The 23,252-nt window shown below is 43.2% G+C and overlaps 1 protein-coding gene across 6 annotated transcripts in view; it reads right to left on the bottom strand.

Moving 5' to 3' along the window:
• LOC124595187 (activating signal cointegrator 1 complex subunit 2) overlaps positions 1 to 23,252 on the bottom strand; it is a 162,777-nt gene that overhangs the window by 120,375 nt on the left and 19,150 nt on the right. For all 6 annotated transcript variants that reach the window (XM_047133809.1, XM_047133806.1, XM_047133810.1 and 3 more), the window contains exons 3-4: positions 7,119 to 7,279; positions 6,742 to 6,928 (exon numbers count right to left, since the gene is read on the bottom strand). In XM_047133809.1, the coding sequence (XP_046989765.1) occupies positions 6,742 to 6,928; positions 7,119 to 7,279 (348 nt within the window). The remainder of the gene's footprint in view (positions 1 to 6,741; positions 6,929 to 7,118; positions 7,280 to 23,252) is intronic.

The following is a 23,252-nucleotide window of genomic DNA, read 5'->3' on the forward strand; positions in this document are numbered from 1 at the left end:
TTGATAAAGAAATGAAATGAAAAAATATCCAATCAAAATATAATTTAAAAAAGCTTTTAATCTTAATTCTCCTCAGCTGATATATTAAAAAGGCTCAAGAAGAATTTTGTTCTTCAGAAATCGTGACAAAATAAGCAAGGATACTGAATATGGAAAAAAGAAATACTGGTACATCCATAACACAAACATGGAAAGAAGCTTCCAGAAAACACAAAGCAAAAGGTTACTGGACATGTCCAGGCTAAAAATAATGTGCTTCCATTCAAAAGACAGAAAGTTCAGAAACAAAAGTATTTGCTACTGAGTGATTAAAAAGACGTGTTCATTGCTTACCAAAACTGAAATTTACCTGAAGCCAAATTTTCCAAATTTTGTGAAAGGTACAATGTGGTGTTACAAAATGCATCAGAGGTTCACACTCATGCATCAGAGGTTCACAATGCATCATTATGCCACAAGTGACCAACATGGACTGATACATATATTTTTTTTTTCTTTTTGTTTTCAAATGTAAGCTAAATGTTTGTACATTAGCAGAAATGACAACAAAATGAGTTTATGATAAATTCAAATGCACTCTTTTCAGTGGCATTCACAATTATAATATAAGAGGTGTCAATTTTAAGATACTTGGTGTTAAAGATATACAAAATTTGGAACATTTTAATTTAAAGAGGCTGATAACACATGAATAATTTTGTAGGAAAGTTCGTAACTCACTAATTTTCTGACACCAGAAAAAAATTCACTGACAAATTAGCATGCTTTCAATGCATTTAATTCACTACCTACTCTTGGTTAAAACAACAAGGTAAAATTTATCACAACAAAATCTTTCAGTAAGTTTAAAGAGAAGTAATGCCATGGGTATAGTCTTCTGATCTTCGTTTACGTCACTTCTGTACTCTGCGCAAAACATTATGTCCAGATGGCATGAAGTCATGAACCTTGGCTTGCCATACTAGAGTTACGAAGAAATCAACACTTGACAAAAGGGCTCTACCACCTGCAGTATATTACAAATGGAGTTGAAACTAGACAGAAGACCATGTAGCATCCTTAGGTACATTATTTACAAATTTCAGCAAAACTGAATATGGTTGAGCTGGGAATATATTCCAGATTGGGTCACTGAAGTGCTACATGCCATTTAGGCGAACAACATTTCACACTCCTTGTGTAGTACAAAGAAATATGATTGTGACATAATACTATTAAGTAGGGAGTATGTTGCAGAACATATACTGCGCACATGTGTTTGTTTTTGTATGTGGAGACATTAAATGGGAGTTGTGGAATATAAGAAAATGCTAATATGTGACAATAAATAAACGGCTGCTGTGGGAGGGGCCTTTTACATTTTGGCGTCACAGCTTGGCAGTGAATTGACCATTAAAGAGCAACCATACTCTTCACGAATAAAAACAAAACACAAGATGGTTTTGTGGCAAATGAAATGTATTGGAACCTGGAACGTCATGTTGAGCCTTCAGGTCATATGTTGTATAAAAGTTGTGTTATACTCCAATTCATGAGTCACGCTAATGATACGTACATCCATTCGAGGAAATATATGTTTTTAAAAGGAAAGTAGTGGACGTGCAAGACAAGCCTTTCCTCAACTACACACAGGATTCCAGAGACACTGATTAGCAGGACCTTTACTTAAAGAGAATCAATTGCGGCAACGTAATTAAAGGCAAAAGTTAAATACGTCATGTGTCATGTCAGGTGACAGATCTCATTAAGTGTTCTAACTCAGCTTCAACTACAAGGAGCAAGCCAACAGCTACATAAACCCATACACCAACAAGAAAAACATTTCACTTGGCAACTGTGACAGGACACAGTACACTGGAGCACAAAGGAAGAAAACAAAGAACTTTTAATTTGCAAAATCTTGAAATTTAACAAGTGATACATTAAAATGTGTTGCTAGGAGCACAAGGATTACACAAAAGGAGAAACTAGAAGCAAATCATACTTATACAGTTGTGGTACAACTATCACAACAACTTCAATTAAATTTATGTTTCAAGTAAATGACATCAGCACATAAACAAAAGAATGTTTTAACTATGACACAGTAGTTTCTCAGTGGGTTTGGAGGAAAAGAATTTCTCAGTAGGTTTAGACAAGAAGATTTCGGAATCCTGACAGCAGCAGGGACGCAGTAGCAGCTGAGCACCACTGCAAGGATGCTGCTGTATGACAAAGTACAGTGCACTTATCGCTGTCGTTGAGACACACCTGTTTATAGTAATGCATTGTTTGCAAGAGTATTTTCAAGATATGGGTAAACCATGACATCTATTAACTGATAATGGCTATTAGCCACAATTTTAAGGACTTCTTTGCTTGGGAAGGGGTAAGACACGTAACTATATACCAGTATAGCCCACAAACTAATCCTTGTGACCGTGTTATGAAGGAACTAGGATGACTGCATAGAGCATGCTTTTCTATGAGGCACAATACCGGGCCACAACTGGTGCCGGGATTCCAAGTAATCCTTAATAAATTACTGCATGTCAACAGTATTAGCTCCTGTAGAAATTGTGAGTAGAACCTTTATAGGAGAACCTTGCTGAACTTGTTTACATGGCCGAATTCATCGACAGCTGACTTAGAAAAGTTGCAAGAGAAGGTACAAGGGAATTTGATTACACTGGCACAAAAAACGAGTCAGTACTTTTAATGGTAAGGTTACTGTACCAAACTTTCAAATAAATGATTTGGTATTAGTATGTGATTTTCATCATAGCTTGAATCTAAAGAAGGAAATGAACAAACTTTTCAGCATTACAGTGAATCTTTTCAAATTCAGAATATAACACATGCAAAAGCAGTAATATCTAATAGACCCTGAAAAAACACAGAGCAAGTTAAAAGATTGTACAATACAGATCCGACTAAAAGATTTAAGGCCCCAGGAGAGTTCGTGCCCTTTGCAAAATTGGTTGATTGATGACCACCAGCTGTCCAAGCTAAACTGTTTCCATATTTCTGCCTTAGTTTTCTTGGAACCAATTTCTACCTTCTTCTTCTTCTTCGACTTTTCTATTATCTTTTATTAATATTATACCTTCTATGACAACTTCTTCCAGAATAAATAAATAAATAAAATAAAAGAATTATGACTCCAACACCTGTACATGTAGCAGCTAGTACCAACAATAATTGCATTGGTATGTTTACGAAAGCTGTGATCTTAGTTAATAAACTTACACTAAAAATTAAAATTTTAAGAAAACTTTTGAAGATGTACATGTAGTACATGAAAAACCACGAATAAGAACAAGTTTAGCTCTATTACTATATGGTGGTTTTAGCATTATGACACTTGCAGAGAAATACTTTAACTCACAGGGTCTTTGGGTAAGCTACGAATACAGTAAGCTAAATATTCTGGAATTTAGAATAAGAAGTTAATGATTTTGTAATTTTTTTACCATAAAGAAAGAAGAATAGAATAGTTGGGTTTGTATTTGAATTTTTTTTAAGGGAGGTTAACCATGGGTGTGATATCTCCTCTATTATGAAATGACCGATGATTAGACAGACCACAGAAATTATACTAACCATTGATGATTACCTACATAAATATACTTGCCTTTTCCATTGCATTTCATGTGGGTTTGTTAGGATCAATTTTCATGGTGTCTGTGGTGATGAAGATGCGGCAAGTCTGATCTGTAGGGAACAACTTCTTCATTTGGTGCTATGATGAAGTAACCTTATCAGATGGGGCCTTGGTGTGGGGGATGGTAAGGGAGGAATTTTCTTTTCTTCTTCGGTCTACACATACTTGTCTTTCACTATTTCCTTTCTTTTGTTCCGCATTAGGAGTACCATGTCTATCATCCCTCTGTCCATATGCAGAGTTCCTATCACAGGATCTCTTCTTTTTACAGTCAATATACTAGAATTTACAACCTACAACAGCAGGACTGCACTGACGAGTATTTCATGTGAGACAATGACAACAGGCTAACAGGATTTTTTTTTTTTTTTTTTTTTTTTGAGAGTTAAGTAAATGCATGTTAGTCACGCCACACGTTGAAGGGGAGAAGAGTCCAGGTTGGAGAAGGAAGACAAGACAAGCTGATGGCATGCTAACATACACAGCTGAATAAGAAGCAAGATATTAAGAGTTAACAAGCGTGAGAAGAATGAGTACATAGTGATGTTACACATATTATAAATGAAAGTAAGGAAGAATAAAAGAAGAGAGGAGTTAAGGTATTTACATTAAGAGCAAGCAAGTAATGTCAGTGGAAAGCTGACATTAAACTTATCGTTTAGAGTGAGAAAAGATAGTAAACAGGTTTATGATGTTAAGATGGGGCATACCCAAATCGTGGACGAAGTGCAGGAGAGGAAAAGGGTACGCCGGATCCGTAGGAGGAATGGCCTATACCTTGGTCAGATGAATCTGTGGGGGAATGACCTGTATCATTTAAAGTAGCTAGGCGACAGTTAAGGTTAGACGAATCCATAGAAGGAATGGTCTATACCTTGATATACGTGCATCCATTAAGGAATAATCTGTATCATATTTTTTTTATGGGAAGTAAGAGTACACCCACATTGATAATGGTATAGAGGTTTGACATAGTAACTGCCTTAGAAGGAGTGTAAGTGCAGTGAATAAAGAAGTATGAAGCTGTATAATGAGTGGTGGTCATGATATGACAGTTTTCTCCAAACTAGTTCTATAATTGAATAGACTCACGAGACAGAGATGAGAATGGTTGAACCATGAATGTTCCACACTTGTTGACTACAGCTTGTACTGATATTTGACTCTAGAGACCAAATAGGAGCCATATACATGACAAGCAACTCCTCAGGTAATAATAATGTGAAAAAGAGTAAAAGGTAACTAACTATGTGCATACAAAAGATGTAAACAAAAAAACTAGAGTATATTGGCCTGAAGGCAATGCATTGTAGAATGAATAAATAAATATAAAAAACCATATGTAACTTCCTGGCAGATTAAACCTGTGTGCCAGACCGAGACTCAAACTCGGGACCTTTGCCTTTTGCGGGCAAGTGCTCTACCATCTGAGCTACCCAAGCATGACTCACGCCCCGTCCTCGCAGCTTTACTTCTGTCAGTACCTTGTCTCCTACCTTCCAAACTTTACAGAAGCTGTCCTGCGAACCTTGCAGAACCAGCACTCCTGAAAGGAAGGTTATTGCAGAGACATGGCTTAGCCACAGCCTGGGGGATGTTTCCAAAATGAGATTTTAACTCTGCAGCGGAGTGTGTGCTGATATGAAACTTCCTGGCAGATTAAAACAGAAGTAAAGCTGAGAGGACGGGGCGTGAGTCGTGGTTGGGTAGCTCAGATAGTAGAGCACTTGCCCATGAAAGGCAAAGGTCCCGAGTTCGAGCCTCGGTCCGGCACACAATTTTAATCTGCCAGGAAGTAAATGCCTGGCATTTACACATGTCTGCCTGTGTCTGTATGTATGTGTGTGTGTGTGTGTGTGTGTGTGTGTGTGTGTGTGTGTGTGTGTGTGTGTACACACACGAGTGTATACCTGTCCTTTCTTCCCCCTAAGTCTTTCTGCTCCCTAGATTGAAATGACTCCTTACCCCCTCCCCTAAAACCCAAATCCTTTTGTCTTTCCCTCTCCTTCCCTCTTTCCTGATGAAGCAACCTTGGGTTGCGAAAGCTTGAAATTTGTGCGTGTGTTTGGTGTTTTTTATTGTGTCTAACAACAGACCAACGCTTTCTCGTATGATGTGAAGTACAAAATTGAAAAGACTGTTATTAAAAATGAAATAATATCTAGTGTTTTTATGTAATTACATTGTTTATTGTTGTATGTTAATGAGAAATCAATTTCTTTTGAGGTTGTGATAGGTCCCGACATCTTTCTTTCAACTGGGGGAATGTGAAGTGTTACATGCCGTTTAGGTAAATGACATTTCACACTCCTTGTGTAGTACATGGAAAGATGATAGCGGCAGAATACTATTAAGCAGGGAGTATGTCGCAGAACATATACTGTGCACGGGTGTTTGTTTTCATTGTGCAGACATTAAACGGGAGGTGTGGAATACCAGAAAAACACCAAGATGTGGGCAGGGCCTTTTACGTTGCTTGATCATCAGAGAGTAGCCACACTCTCCAAGAATGAGAACAAAAAACATAATGGTTTTCTGACAAATGAAATTTATTGGAAACTGGAATGTCATGTTGAGTCTTCGAAGCATATGTTGTACAAAAGTTGTGTTCTACTCTAATTCACGAGTCATGCTAATGATCTGTACACCCATTCAAGGAAATATATATCTGTAAAAGGAAAGTAGTGGATGTGTCTTTTCGTGGTATGAGTAACAATAAGAATTGCAGAACATGAAGAAGTCAAGCCTTTTATCAACTACACACAGGATTTCAGAGGCACTGATTAGCAGGACCTCTATTTAAAGAAAATAAACTACGGCAACCGGATTAAAAGAAAAAGGTAAATACGTCAGATGTTACACTGGGTAACAGATCTCATGAAGTGTTCTGACTCAGCTTCAACTACATGGAGTGAGCCAGCAGCTACATGTCTCATAACTTTATAGTTTTCTCAAGTCAATTCTCCTTTTGTTAAAATTAACCAGTTCACAGTCACCTATATTTATTCTAGTTAAAAAAAACTACTAAATATATATATAGTTCTACACTATGCTCATATCTAACAAATCAACAAGCAAAACAAAAAAACCTGACATACCTCAGATTCTCTATTCGTAATTAAACGATTAACAATGGCATATATAAGGCCATATGTTTTCTTATACATTTTCCACATGTCATCATCCTGAAAGTACTTTTTCAGTGCATAAAATGGAACTGCTTCTTGTAAGAATGATACTATTGCTGGCATTGTGGAATCATAATATATGATCTGTGACCAAAATCTGTGGACAAGAGATAACTAGAATCACCAATTTCTGTATCAAATTAGTATACATTAGAAATCTGCTATCTTTGTCGCTAATTGTAGGCTACTCTCTTCAATGAAGTATCATAGAACAATCAAAATCTGGAGAAAGAAAGAAAAGCAAACTGGTCTTTTAGAGCAATAAATTATGTGATGCAGCAACCTACCTGTGTTGCTTTAAGTTGAGAAGCCATTCCATATCATTATTGTATAGCTTTACAACATCCAGCCAGGATTCCCTTTCTCCAAGAAGATACTTGCCATCTGAGTTGGGAAGTGGTGGAGTTTTAAAGTAGATGAATTTTCTCTCTTCCGCCCAACCCTTGTGCTAATGAAAGAGAAACAGAAAGCCAAAAGTTTATAATTTCAGGAAGATTGAATGATATAATGAATTTAACAAATAATACAATTAACTTCAAACACAAACTGAAATCACATTTACTTTGAACTTCTCCTATTCACAGAAGAATTTCTCAATGTGTAATAATAATATAATAATAATACAACTTATGGCAATTTAACACATTTTCAGCATGTTGCCATACTACACAGCAAGTGCCCAATTATCCAGATTAATGTAGACCTGAGACTATGTGGACAACTGAAAAACTTAGATAATCCAAAATACACAAGTTTTTGCCAGACACACTTACGTACTATATTATCAAAACATGCTACATATTACATTTGAAAGCTCACTGCATTACTTGCACATTCCTCTCCGGAAACTGAAAAAATTCCCTTTAGCTAACATACTTTTTTCACTATGTTTGTGTCATTTAGCTACTTCCATTATAGTTCACGGGTATCGCTATTTAACCATTCATGGATGTTTTTGTCATATACATCTTCACAACCAAAAAGTTGTTTTCCAAATGAAAAATATTCATTCTAATTATAGAAGGATACTTCGCGCTATATTTTTCAAGTTTTCAAAAACCGAAAAACTACAGGGCTATTACAAATGATTGAAGCGATTTCATAAATTCACTGTAGCTCCATTTATTGACATATGGTCACGACACACTACAGATACGTAGAAAAACTCAAAGTTTTGTTCGGCTGAAGCCGCACTTCAGGTTTCTGCCACCAGAGCGCTCGAGAGCACAGTGAGACAAAATGGCGACAGGAACCGAGAAAGCGTATGTCGTGCTTGAAATGCACTCACATCAGTCAGTCATAACAGTACAACGATACTTCAGGACGAAGTTCAACAAAGATCCACCAACTGCTAACTCTATTCGGCGACGGTATGCACAGTTTAAAGCTTCTGGATGCCTCTGTAAGGGGAAATCAACGGGTTGGCCGGCAGTGAGCGAAGAAACGGTTGAACGCGTGCGGCCAAGTTTCACGCGTACCCCGCGGAAGTCGACGAATAAAGCAAGCAGGGAGCTAAACGTACCACAGCCGACGGTTTGGAAAATCTTACGGAAAAGGCTAAAGCAGAAGCCTTACCGTTTACAATTGCTACAAGCCCTGACACACGTTGACAAAGTCAAACGCTTCGAATTTTCGGCGCGGTTGCAAGAGCTCATGGAAGAGGATGCGTTCAGTGCGAAACTAGTTTTCAGTGATGAAGCAACATTTTTTCTTAATGGTGAAGTGAACAGACACAATGTGCGAATCTGGGCGGTAGAGAATCCTCACACATTCGTGCAGCAAATTCGCAATTCACCAAAAGTTAACGTGTTTTTTGCAATCTCATGGTTTAAAGTTTACGGCCCCTTTTTCTTCTGCGAAAAAAAAAAACGTTACAGGACACGTGCATCTGGACATGCTGGAAAATTGGCTCATGCCACAACTGGAGACCGACAGCGCCGACTTCATCTTTCAACAGGATGGTGCTCCACCGCACTTCCATCATGATGTTCGGCATTTCTTAAACAGGAGATTGGGAAACTGATGGATCGGTCGTGGTGGAGATCACGATCAGCAATTCATGTCATGGCCTCCACGCTCTCCCGACTTAACCCCATGCGATTTCTTTCTGTGGGGTTATGTGAAAGATTCAGTGTTTAAACCTCCTCTACCAAGAAAATGCCAGAACTGCGAGCTCGCATCAACGATGTTTTCGAACTCATTGATGGGGACATGCTGCGCCGAGTGTGGGAGGAACTTGATTAACAACTTGATGTCTGCCGAATCACTAAAGTGGCACATATCGAACCTTTGTGAATGCCTAAAAAAAACTTTTTGAGTTTTTGTATGTGTGTGCAAAGCATTGTGAAAATATCTCAGATAATAAAGTTATTGTAGAGCTGTGAAATCGCTTCAATCTTTTGTAATAACCCTGTATGTGTGGTTAATCCACATGCCAGATAATACCCACTTGGATAATGTGGAGACTGCTGTAATTGTAAAACTGCCTCATGCTGCACAATAGCGCGAGGTCGCAATCACAATCCATGGAACATGCAATTAACTAAAGTAAACAATGGAAAATACAAGTTGGATGTTCCCAATCAGTCCCGATAGATCAATGTGCAAGTGGGAATTCTCGTTTATTCAAACATAATTTTATATTTACTTAGCGGGCTGTGCTCGGCCGCAGCTGATTTTTCTAAAAGTCAGGGGTGGCCAACCACAGCCTGTTAAATAAACACAGGATTATGTTTTAACAAACAAGAATTCTTGCTAACACATTCAACTATTGGGTCTCTTGTGATCAGGAAAGCAGTTGAAATCAGACTATGCGATAATGTTTAACAGAGAAATGCACGGAAATGAGCATCTGAAAAAGAAAGAGCACAGAGGAAGACTTCCCATAGTTTACCACCTGACGTAAGTGATGGAGCTGCAAGTGATGCTGAACAGTAAGTGTGAGTATAATCTATGGATGTACAATGCACCACTTCAGCATACACCACTACCACAATGTAATCCAATTAATCAGATTTCTTCTTTGGGCATACAAGTGGAAGCCTCACCCATTTCACAAGGCAGATTTAGCCCCTGTGGCGATGATAGAAGCAATCATTGAAAGCATGGGATTTTATCCAAATCTGATGCAGCAAGGAAACAGAACTTTTCATTCAATGAAGTGACTTGTCAAAGGACAAAACATCTTTCACTCACATGGTCTTACAGGAGTTCTTTAATGAAAAAAATACACATTGGTGGGAACCGTAGATTTTAAAATATTTGTGGAGGAAAGTGTGACATCTGGAATGGGAATTTTCATGTTCAAGCCATTAGATTTGGATCCATTGGTTAAATAGTATTACAGTAACAGGATAAGGGACTTTGGTTTGGTTAGAGGTAGAGATGCTTTCCTAAACTGACCAAGATAAATGAAACTATAATCCTCTGTCAAATTTGGAATGGGATGTCCTTATAAACAGGGAAACAAATCTTTATATATAAAGTAGAGTGCATGTACGTCCACAATCTCCCAAAACCTTGGACCAATTTCAATCATGTTGAGCACGACAGTTGTGTTGGAGCTTTATCGATCTGTTTGGGAGGAGCCACATGTGCAGATGGGCACAGGTGGGGGAAGGTTGAGTAGATAAGAGAAGAGGATGGACAGAGAGCGTGGGGGAAGAAGAGGAGGGGGAGAAGAGGAGGGGCAGAGAGAGTGGGAAGGAGAGGGGGGAAGGAGAGGATGGGCAGAGAGAGGGGGAAGGAAAAGAAGGGCAGAGAGAGGGGGAAGGAGAAGAAGGGCAGAGAGAGGGGGAAGGAGAAGAAGGGCAGAGAGAGGGGGAAGGAGAAGAAGGGCAGAGAGAGGGGGAAGGAGAAGAAGGGCAGAGAGAGGGGGAAGGAGAAGAAGGGCAGAGAGAGGGGGAAGGAGAAGGGCAGAGAGAGGGGGAAGGAGAAGGACAGAGAGAGGGGGAAGGAGAAGGGCAGAGAGAGGGGGGAAGGAGAAGGGCAGAGAGAGGGGGGAAGGATAGGAGGGACAGAGAGCTTGGAAAGGAGGGAAGGAAGAGATGTATAGCAAGAAAGACAAGGAGGAGACAGAGAGACGATAAGATGAGATGAATAGGGAGATGGGATAAGTAGGAGATGGAGATAAGGCAAGAAGAGAAAAATAGGGAGACGAGAGTAGGAGGAGATGGACAGTGGACAGAAAGAAGGTTGGCAGGAGAGGGGATTGGGGGAGGGAGGGAGGGAGAGAGAGAGAGAGAGAGAGAGAGAGAGAGAGAGAGAGAGAGAGAGAGAGAGAGAGAGAGGGGTAGATGGGTAGAGGGGGAGAGGGGTAGAAGGGTAGAGGGCTAGAGGGATAGATGGGGAGAGGGGTAGATGGGGAGAGGGGGAGAGGGGTAGATGGCGAGAGGGGGAGAGGGGTAGATGGCGAGAGGGGTAGATGGCGAGAGGGGTAGATGGCGAGAGGGGTAGATGGGGAGAGGGGGAGAGGGGTAGATGGCGAGAGGGGGAGAGGGGTAGATGGCGAGAGGGGGAGAGGGGGAGAGGGGGAGAGGGGGAGAGGGGGAGAGGGGGAGAGGGGGAGAGGGGGAGAGGGGGAGAGGGGGAGAGGGGGAGAGGGGGAGAGGGGGAGAGGGGGAGAGGGGGAGAGGGGGAGAGGGGGAGAGGGGGAGAGGGGGAGAGGGGGAGAGGGGGAGAGGGGGAGAGGGGGAGAGGGGGAGAGGGGGAGAGGGGGAGAGGGGGAGAGGGGGAGAGGGGGAGAGGGGGAGAGGGGGAGAGGGGGAGAGGGGGAGAGAGAGGGAGCAAGCCCAGTGCATCCATCGACCACAGAACCATCAGTGTAGACTACATCTGCAATGTTGAAGGTGCTGCTGAGTCGTACACCACGCTCCTGTAGTCGAGACGGGACTGGACTAAGGCCTTATAGAGCTGTAGGAGGGTTGTTTGTGCAGCCCCCCAAACGGTGTGGCTGAGCCAGCGAAGGATGTTGAGGTGCCCCCAGCACCGTTGTTTAAGCTCACAAAGATGAGGTGTCCAAGTGAGCTGAGCATCAAACGGCATGCCAAGGAAGCGATGCGTCTCCTCAATAAGGAGGAGTTCATTGGCAAGGTAGTGCTCTGGATGGAGGTGGACCGTTCGATGACGACAGAAATGCATCACTCGGGTCTTAGAGGCTGAGAACTGAAAACCATGGCTGGATGCCCAAGAATGTTCCTTACAGATAACTCCCTGCAGCCGCCGTTCAGCAACACTGATGCTTGGGGAACTGTAATAAAGACTAAGTCATCGGCATATAGAGAGGAACAGACCGATGAGTGCACCGCAGCCACAAGACCATTAATCCCCACTAAAAAGAGAGGAACACTGAGAACCGAGGCCTGCAGGACACCGTTCTCCTGAATACGAGCAGAGCTAAAATACGTGCCAACTCTAACCCGAAAGGAGCGATTGGAGAGAAAATTCCGTAGAAAAATCGGAAGTGGGCCACTAAGCCCCATTCGTGCAGGGTAGCAAGGATATGATGGCGCCAGGTGGTATCGTACGCCTTCCGAAGATCAAAGAAAACAGCAACTAGATGTTCTCGCCGTGTAAAAGCTGTACGAATAGCTGACTCTAGCGAGACTAAATTGTCGATCGCTGAGCAGCCCTGACGAAGCCCCCCTGTTGCTGGGCCAGGAGGCACCGAGCTTCGAGGATCCACGAGCCGACGACTCGCCATCTGTTCCAGGAGTTTGCACAAAATGTTGGTAAGGCTGATAGGGCGATAGCTGTCAACCACCAGTGGATCTGCACCAGGTTTAAGCACAGGGGTGGTAACACTATCCTGCCAACGAGTTGGGGAAAACACCCTCCGTCCAGATGCAGTTAAACAGGGCAAGTAATTCACCCTGACAGCGCGCTGAGAGATGGCGAAGAAACTAGTAGTGAATTCCGTCTGGACCTGGAGAGGGCAAGCTTTAAGGGCGCTTTGGAACTCCCATTCACTAAACGGGGCATTGTATTGTTCCCAACAGTGCGTGCGAAATGACAACTGCGTACGCTCAGCCTGCTCTCTAGTGGCACGGAATTCTGCGCTGTAGCCTGTTGTTGCGGAAATACGAGCAAAGTACTCGGCCAGATGTTCAGCGATGGCGATTAGGACAGTACAAAGTGTACCCCGAAGAGAAAAGCAAGGGACAGACACATGAGGACGTAAGCCAAAAACGCGCCGAAACTGCGACCACACTTGAGATGGGGAGGTGCGAGAACCTATGGTGGCAACATATCGTTCCCAGCAGTCCTGTTTGCTCCGCCGGATTAACCGCCGAGCCCGGGCCCGCAGCCGTTTAAAGGCGGCCAGATTCTCTACGGAATGATGACGCCGGTGTCGTTGCAGGGCTCACTGGCGGTCCCGGATAGCTTCTGCAATCTCTGGTGTCCACCAAGGGACTGACTTACGCCTTAGGGTACTTGAAGAGCAGGGGACAGTTGCCTCGGCAGCAGAAACAATGGCCATAGTGACCTCGTCCACTGCCAAATCAATGTCACCAGGAAGCGGAGCAATGGCCATAATAGCTGAGGTGTAGGCTGCCCAATCAGTCCACGAAGAGACCATCGTGGCAGCTGGTCAGGGGGTTGGGATTGAAGAAGAGAAACCAGGATAGGAAAGTGGTCGCTACCACAGAGGTCGTCGTGGACCCTCCAACTGAGGTACGGAAGAAGACCTGGGCTACTAAAGGCCTGGCCAGACAGAATGCGGCCTGGCCGTCCGGCCTGTGGCCTTGAACCGCAGCCGGCAGGCCGCACTGTTGAATCGCTCGTTACTGTATGGCAGCGGTCACACAGAGTGCAGCTTTGACACACCGGCATATGGCCTGCCGCACCGACCGCCGCCAGGTTGTCACAGATTACAGATTCGCCGCAAGCCGGAGGGGCTGCTTGCCTCTGTTGGCACATTCAACTGCTCTGCGGTCACACTGGAAGCAGCAGCGTGAGGCGGTTTTTGTCTTGCAGCTCGTAGTGCATGCACAAAGAAAGACTTATAGAGGAGGTGAGAGAATACAACTTTTTGTGTGATGCACGCGATCCTGATTTGCAGGTAGAATACTTTTGATAGAAAGCTAAATTCTCAGAAATAGAGTTGTCACTGTGACGTCCATAACTTCCAATATCAACTACTGTAAACTCGGTAGTATGGATCAACAATCGCCAGGAAAACTAGCGAAAAGAACTGTTTGTAACAGAAGAACTGGGATCCACTATCCTTCGGGCATTTTAACCTGATAGGCTTTCCGTCTATGCTTTCAAGGCAGTTCGGAAACTCCCAAAGTTCTAGAAATCCTTCTTCAGATTTCTTCCACATCTCTGTTGCAGGAGTAGGTAAATACTTGGGCTGTAGAACAGTCCATATTGCCTGGCACACTTGTTTCACAATTTCTGAGACTGTTGAACGTCCTAACCGAAAAGAAAAAGCTATGGTCTGGTGATTGTCGCCTGTAGTCAAGTATCTGGAAAAGATTAAAATCAATTATGCCGATAGAACAAATAGATAATTTAACAACCAAAGATATGTTTGTTTAAAGTCAATAACAATGTTATGAATACAATGAAACAAAACAATCTATTAAGTAGAAGGTTCTCTCTAGCGGGACATATGGAACTAGATGTTACTATCGTTTGCTGTATTCGTAAACACTGCAGATAAATTTATCACTCCACTCGTAACTATGTTGTGCGATAGCACTTTCTTCTGCCAAATCTTTCATATGATACAGCAAAACTGAAATGGAATAATTTGTATGACTTCTATTTGAAACACAAAGAGGCCACAAATGGTAAAACTTGCCTCAAACAAATGGCTAGTCTGTGCCTTGTATCAATTGGCTTTCTCCACTTCGTTGTGCACTTCTCGGTGCTACCTTTTTATCAGGCGATGCATTTCCTCGAAACATTCTCGCGACATATGAAAATATTTGAAGAACCTATCTTCATCATACTCTAGATCAATACACAGACGATGGTATTCTCCTAAGCTTTCTCTCTTGCTATTAATGTTGTGCACCCAACATCTCTTCTTGGTGCCATTTCGTAAAAAAAAAAAAAAAAAACACCCTCACATAAAGATAACGTGTTCCGCGTGAAGATTCCAAATCGTCTAACGCCAAGACAATCGCGCTACGCATGCAGGCTTAATAATGGTGTTCAGCCGCTTCCACAATGTAACAGCTGACGCATCAAGAGTCGCTGCGGCCGGCCGTTGCCTGTGTGGCGTCCCTGGCCGCTGACAGGCCCGGCCTCCCGCTGCGCCGTCCGTCGTAACGGCAGGCCGGATTCTGTCTGGCCAGGCCTTAAGAGAGAGGTCAATGGGTGAGTATGCGCCATGAGTCAAGACAAAATATGTGGGAGCACCAGTGTTAAGGAGGCAAATGTCCTGCTGTGCCAAGAGAGCCTCAACGTTCCTACCCTGGCCCGAGATCTGGGCCCCACCCAATAAAGGGTGGTAGGCATTAAAGTCTACCAAAAGAAGAAATGGCGGGGGGAGCTGGGCGAACAAGGCAGCTAGGTTGGCAAGAGGGACAACCTTATCCGGGGTAAGGTAGAAGGAACAGATGGTAAGCTCCATTCCTGCCCGGACTAACAGCCACAGCCTCAAGAGCCATGTTAAGTGGCACTGGGGCACTAGAAACAGTGGCAAGAACATAAACACAGACACCACCAGACACCCTGTTGTATTCTGCGCGGTTCTTACAGTAACCCAGGCAGCCACAGAGGGAGGGGGTCTGTCGAACAGGAAACCAGGTTTCCTGTAGGGCCAGACAAGTGGGAGGGAAACTGCACAAAAGCTGTTTCAACTCAGCAAGGTGGTGGAAAAAACCACGGCAATTCCATTGAAGGATAATGGTATCCAACTGTGAAGACGTGAAATAACCTGAGGGTGGGGTTAGGTTACGCCTTAGAAGCGCTCGCTGCCACTGATTGCAAAGTAGCCTGATCAACTTCCATAAGAGCTGCGGGTCGAGCAACATCGAGCTCCTGAGTGCACGCTAGATGCTCCACATCATCTTCAGGTGCAGTGATTAGCTCCTTTTCTGTCTCTATATCCTTCTCCTTTTCCTTTTTCATCTTTTTGGTAGGGTCGCGTTTGTCCTTCAGTTTATCAGGCTGGGTGGGCTTTTCCGACCCAGTCTCATGGACCGAGGAAGACCTGGAAGCCCTACGGCTCTCAGGTGGCGGCTTTTTCAGCCACTGGCTGACATCTGGAGGGACAGTAACCATGGAAGGGAGGGCACCAAGCGATCCCTTCCGCACAAGCGGAGCTGGAGGAGGCGGGCACTTCTCCGGCGCAGAGGTGGGGACTGAAGTCCCAAAAGAAGGAGGGGTTGTTACTCCCGATGTTGATAACAGGGGAGCAATGGAACAGCGTCTTCCCCCAACTACCTGGCGGGGCAGGAATAGACGGCCAGGCTGGAGGGCCCGCAAACAGTGGCTGAGCTTGGGGGCTCGTCGCCAGGGATGGCGACATTGTAGCTGCTGCAGCAAACGTCGATGAAATGCGCAAAGGATGAAGTCGGTCGTACTTGCGTTTAGCCTCTGTGTAAGTGAGCCTGTCCAAGGTCTTATACTCCATAATCTCAATACCGACAGGTAGTGTTGGCGTCACATCTCGATGACATATGCCCAAACCTCCAGCACTTAAAGCAGCGCATGGGAGGAGGGACGTAAGGCTTAACATCACATCGATATATCATCACCTTAACCTTCTCGGGCAGGGTGTCTCCCTCGAAAGCCAAGATGAAGGTGCCGGTGACGACCCTACTATCTCTAGGTCCCCTGAAGACACGTCGTACGAAGTGGACACTGCGGCGTTCCAGATTTGCATGGAGTAGACTGCAACAACAGGTCACGATGAAAAATAAGTCCCTGAACCATATTGAGGCTCTTATGAGGTGTAATGGAGACTACAACATCACCGAGCTTGTCACAAGCACGCAATGCCTGTGACTGTGCTGGGGATGCTGTCTGTATGAGGACTGCTCCAGACCTCAGTTTAGACAGGCCCTCAACTTCTCCAAACTTGTCCTCTAAATTTTCCACAAAAAACTGAGGCTTTGTGGTCAGAAATGAATCCCCATCCGTTCGGCTGCAAACCAGAAAACAAGGAGAATACGTCTCACCAGGTAATTTAGACCGCCGTTCCTCCCCTGGTGTGGGCAGAGAACGGAAGGATTGGGGGTCATACTGTAAAGCATTGAACTTTCCTTTCTTAGAGACTCATGCTTGCGCACTATTCGTATTTCTTTTCATGGTGGTCCCACGAGCAGCTAGGGGAAGGAATGTCCACCAAGACAGAGCCCCACTTGGCTGGGTAAGCCTAATACAACCAGGGGGTGGCAGGTTCCCCAGAGGTCGCCCGCTAGCAACTGTTCTACCTCAACAGCCATGCGTCTCCTCGGCGCGCAGCACACCTCGAGATTGAGGTTTTTTTTTTGTAGAAGTTTATACCATCCTCGCGACACAGGCAGTTAAGCCAAGATCCCCGGTATTGAGGACTGGTGGCGCTTCCCAGTCCCCAGCTCAGGGACCCCGGGGTCGCCAAGCCCATACCCAGCAACTAAATGCTGAGCCCCCTGAGGGCGAGAGAGAAGGGGAGGAGAATACGAAAACGGAGAGTGGTACAGGAGATGGGCACAGAGGGGGAGCAAGAGACGGGCAGAGAGGGGGGAGGAAGAGGGACGCAGAGAGGGGGGGAGTACAAAATAGGCAGAGTGGTGAAGGATTGGAGATGGGAAAGAGGGGGATGAGGAGAGGATGGATAGAGAGAGGGGGCGAGGAGAAGATGGACCAATATAGGGGTTTAGGAGATGAGTGCAATACACCATATTTGATGAACCATAAAACACTATGGACTGTAAGACATATCTTAATTTTTAAGCAGTTTTTTGAAAAAAACTGCATTTTTACCATTTTTATTATTACATTGCAAAGCCAGAAAAAAAAAAACTTATTTTATAATGCTGAACTGACCTTTCAAACCCCTGAAAATCATCATCTCACCTCTCTTCTTCCTCTTCCTCTGCATCGTCATCTTTATCCTCTTCATATATAAGATGATCTTGACTGCCATCAAGACTGTTATTTATGCAGCACTTCTTGAAAGGTTTTACTAACTGTTTTATCCACTGACACACTTGTTTGATTTTAGGTCCTTTTAAAGCTCTCTCGGCATTAATTCAAGTTGGGTTTCATCCCTCATCCATTTTTTCATCTCTCTCTCATCTACACTATAAATGGATTATTTATTAAGACATCCAGAGGTTGAAATTGTGAAGTAAGATCCCCCAGAATAACAGCTACCTCTGTATTTTCCTGTCTCAATGTCTCTTTCACAGAATTTTCCAAATGACTCCTAAACTGATCTAGCACAAAGAGAGAGCTCTTCTTCAGTAAAGTACCTTTCCTTCCCCAACACACTCTGTTAATCCATAATTACATACCAGCCTTATCCACCTAAGCATTGTCAAGGCTTTGGCCCTGTTTTGGCTTTGAAAATGATTACAGAGTTTAGTACCATCAGCAAAACAAGAAAGGACAACAGTGTAGTGAATTTTTTCACGTCCAGTTGTTTTTGTAGTTAAGGTTTTAGCACCTTTCATGGCAACAGTTCTGTTACTCAGCACATGAAATGTCAGAGGAGTTTCATCCATACTCGCTATCTGGCCTAGTTCCACCTTGGTTTTCTTTCAATGTTGAATAACAAAGTGATTGAAAAAATAATATTTTCTCTTTGTACCCTTGTGGAATTTTCTGGGACATTTTGTTTTTTGTTTGCATGCGCAGTCCATGACACTTCATAACCCTATAGCACCAACCAACTCAACCCTTAAAGTCTGTTAAGTACCACTGTAGCACTAGCTTACAAGACTGTATTTGAATCACTTTTGTATCAATTCCAAGGCCATTTTGACAATGTCCTAGAATCCATTTCAATACATCATCTATTTTTGGTCATTTTGCATTCAGTCTGCTATGGCACATTTAATCTTCCTCATTTTTTTTCAGTTCTTCTTTAGCTGCCCACCAATCACAAATGATTTTTTCTGTTGGTGGAAGGCCGAATTACTGCTCAGCTGCTCTACTTCCCTGTTGTTCTGCTTATGTTATTACTCTCAATTTATACCCTGCATCACATGAATACCTTTTATTTTTTCCGTTATGAATTTGCTACTAACAAAAATATTGTACTGTTACCAATAACACAAATCACTTTCAATTCAAGTTCACAGGCACCGTAGACTGTGATGATACATTATAGGCTAGACAGTGTTCTAAGTTCGTGATGGTGGGGTGGGAGGGAGACAATGTTAGGAAGATTGTGAATCCCCGCAACTCATGTTCAGTGCATCAGTGCACTGCTGCTGCCAGTTGAATCCAATGTTGCCAGATAAAGAGAGGTTTCCTGCAGCATCAATATATGGCCATTTTTAAGAATGGTGAGAATTTTAAATCAAACACTGGACATTATTATATTAATTATGAGTAAATGACACAGCTGAATTTTGGAGGCAATTTTTCGGAAAAAAAAAAAAAGTGTACCTTCTGGTCCGTAAAATATGGTACGTTGTATACGTAAGCAGGCAATGTCGCGGGAAGAAGGCTAGTTACAACTAAAACTCAGATGTGCCATAGCTCTGGGATAAATAACCTTCAGCTGTGTCGTAGACCAAGAAAATGCTTTTGTGTGTGTGTGTGTGTGTGTGTGTGTGTGTGTGTGTGTGTGTGTGTGTGTGCTAACGAAAAATACATATTTGTAAGGTGAGCTATTTTACAATCCTCTTTTGTATGTCTATTCACAGCTAAACCTCTCCATTCTGCAGTGGCTGGTTATATTTACTAATCCAACCACTTTAGATGGCTACCTGATATGGTAGAAGCATACTGAGTGTAAACAGTTCACAACATGCAACAACACATCCAGAATCAGTCACATTCTTCCAATTTGGAACTAAGCAGAGAGCTTAAACCAGATCCTAAGATGATCTTAGATTTGATTTCTCGAGATCTGCTGTCACAGGTGGACTTTTACAGCATCCCCCTCACCTCTTTAAAAGGTCAAGAGTGTGCTACACAGAGTTATTGATTCCTTGCATACCAGAGTACTTGATATGTGCATGCATGGGTATTTCTATGTTACAGAAAGCCCTTCATAAGTTCAGTGATGAATTACTGGCTGCAGTCAAAGACAGACTTCTGGGAGGCATACGATACAATATCATATATCATATTGTCTCTTAGTGAAGAAAATACGGGCTCACATAATATCAGACCAGCTTTGTGAATGTATTCAGAGCTTCCTAGTACACAGAATTCAACACAGTGTTCTCATTAGGTTGAAATCATCTGATGAAAAACTATCTTCAAGGAGTACCTAAAGACCGTGCCACAGAACCATTTTATTCACTACATACGTAAACAATCTACATCTACATCTACATGACTACTCTGCAATTCACATTTAAGTGCTTGGCAGAGGGTTCGTAGAACCACAATCATACTATCTCTCTACCATTCCACTCCCGAACAGCGCGCGGGAAAAAAGAACACCTAAACCTTTCTGTTCGAGCTCTGATTTCTCTTATTTTATTTTGATGATCATTCCTACCTATGTAGGTTGGGCTCAACAAAATATTTTCGCATTCGGAAGAGAAAGTTGGTGACTGAAATTTCGTAAATAGATCTCGCCGCGACGAAAACCGTCTTTGCTGTAATGACTTCCATCCCAATTTGCGTATCATATCTGCCACACTCTCTCCCCTACTACGTGATAATACAAAGCGAGCTGCCCTTTTTTGCTCTCTTTCGATGTCCTTCGTCAATCCCACCTGGTAAGGATCCCACACCGCGCAGCAATATTCTAACAGAGGACGAACGAGTGTAGTGTAAGCTGTCTCTAGTGGACTTGTTGCATCTTCTAAGTGTCCTGCCAATGAAACGCAACCTTTGGCTCGCCTTCCCCACAATATTATCTATGTGGTCTTTCCAACTGAAGTTGTTCGTAATTTTAACACCCAGGTACTTAGTTGAATTGACAGCCTTGAGAATTGTACTATTTATCGAGTAATCGAATTCCAACAGATTTCTTTTGGAACTCATGTGGATCACCTCACACTTTTCGTTATTTAGCGTCAACTGCCACCTGCCACACCATACAGCAATCTTTTCTAAATCGCTTTGCAACTGATACTGGTCTTCGGATGACCTTACTAGACGGTTAATTACAGCATCATCTGCGAACAACCTAAGAGAACTGCTCAGATTGTCACCCAGGTCATTTATATAGATCAGGAACAGCGGAGGTCCCAGGACTCTTCCCTGGGGAACACCTGATATCACTTCAGTTTTACTCGATGATTTGTAGTCTATTACTACGAACTGCGACCTTCCTGACAGGAAATCACAAATCCAGTCGCACAACTGAGACGATACCCCATAGGCCCACAGCTTGATTAGAAGTCGCTTGTGAGGAACGGTGTCAAAAGCTTTCCGGAAATCTAGAAATACGGAATCAACTTGAGATCCCCTGTCGATAGCGGCCCTTACTTCGTGCGAACAAAGAGCTAGCTGTGTTGCACAAGAACGATGTTTTCTGAAACCATGCTGATTACGTATCAATAGATCGTTCCCTTCGAGGTGATTCATAATGTTTGAATACAGTATATGCTCCAAAACCCTACTGCAAACCGACGTCAATGACATAGGTCTGTAGTTAGATGGATTACTCCTACTACCCTTCTTAAACACTGGTGCGACCTGCGCAATTTTCCAATCTATAGGTACAGATCTATCAGTGAGCGAGCGGTTGTATATGACTGCTAAGTAGGGAGCTATTGTATCAGCGTAATCTGAAAGAAACATAATCGGTATACAATCTGGACCTGAAGACTTGCCCGTATCAAGCTATTTGAGTTGCTTCGCAACCCCTAAGGTATCTACTTCTAAGAAACTCACGCTAGCAGCTGTTCGCGTTTCAAATTCTGGAATATTCCAATCATCTTCCCTGGTGAAGGAATTTCGGAAAACTGCGTTCAATAACTCCGCTTTAGCGGCACAGTCGTCGGTAACAGTACCATCAGCAATGCGCAGCGAAGGTACTGACGGCGTCTTGCCGCTTGTGTACTTTACATACGACCAGAATTTCTTCGGATTTTCTACCAAATTTCGAGACAATGTTTCGTTGTGGAACCTATTAAAAGCATCTCGCATTGAAGTCCGTGCCAAATTTCACGCGTCTGTAAATTTTAGCCAATCTTCGGGATTTCGCGTTCCTCTGAACTTCGCATGCTTTTTCCGTTGCCTCTGCAACAGAGTTCGGACCTGTTTTGTGGACCACGGGGGATCAGTTCCATCTCTTACCAATTTAGGAGGTATGAATCTCTCAATTGCTGTTGCTACTATATCTCTGAATTTGAGCCACATCTCGTCTACATTTGCAAAGTCAGTTCGGAAGGAATGGAGATTGTCTATTAGGAAGGCTTCTAGTGACACTTTATCCGCTTTTTTAAATAAAATTATTTTGCGCTTGTTTCTGGTGGATTTGGAAGAAACAGTATTGAGCCTAGCTACAACGACCTTGTCATCACTAATCCCTGTATCAGTCATGATGCTCTCCATCAGCTCTGGATTGTTTGTGGCTAAGAGGTCAAGTGTGTTTTCGGAACCATTTACAATTCGCGTGGGTTCGTGGACTAATTGCTCGAAATAATTTTCGGAGAAAGCATTTAGGACAATCTCAGAAGATGTTTTCTGCCTACCACCGGTTTTGAACAAGTATTTTTGCCAACATATCGAGGGAAGGTTGAAGTCCTCACCAACTATAACCGTATGAGTGGGGTATTTATTTGTTACGAGATTCAAATTTTCTCTGAACTGTTCCGCAACTATATCATCGGAGTCTGGGGGTCGATAGAAGGAGCCAATTATTAACTTAGTTCGGCTGTTAAGTATAACCTCCACCCATACCAATTCGCACGGAGTATCTACTTCGACTTCACTACAAGATAAACCACTACTGACAGACACAAAGAACTCCACCACCAATTCTGCCTAATCTATCTTTCCTGAACACCGTCTGAGACTTCGTAAAAATTTCTGCAGAACTTATTTCAGGCTTTAGCCAGCTTTCTGTACCTATAACGATTTCAGCTTCTGTGCCTTCTATTAGCGCTTGAAGCTCAGGGACTTTCCCAGCACAACTACAACAATTTACAACTACAATTCCGACTGTTCCTTGATCCAAGCACGTCCTGTATTTGCCATGCACTCTTTGAGATTGCAGCCCATCCCGTACTTTCCCGAGGCCTTCTAACCTAAAAAACCGCCCAGTCCACGCCACATAGCCTCCGCTACCCGTGCAGCTGCCAGCTGAGTGTAGTGAACTCCTGACCTATTCAGCGGAACCCGAA

The sequence above is a fragment of the Schistocerca americana genome, chromosome 2, assembly GCF_021461395.2.
Source record: "Schistocerca americana isolate TAMUIC-IGC-003095 chromosome 2, iqSchAmer2.1, whole genome shotgun sequence".
In the NCBI taxonomy this organism is placed as follows: Eukaryota; Metazoa; Arthropoda; class Insecta; order Orthoptera; family Acrididae; genus Schistocerca; species Schistocerca americana.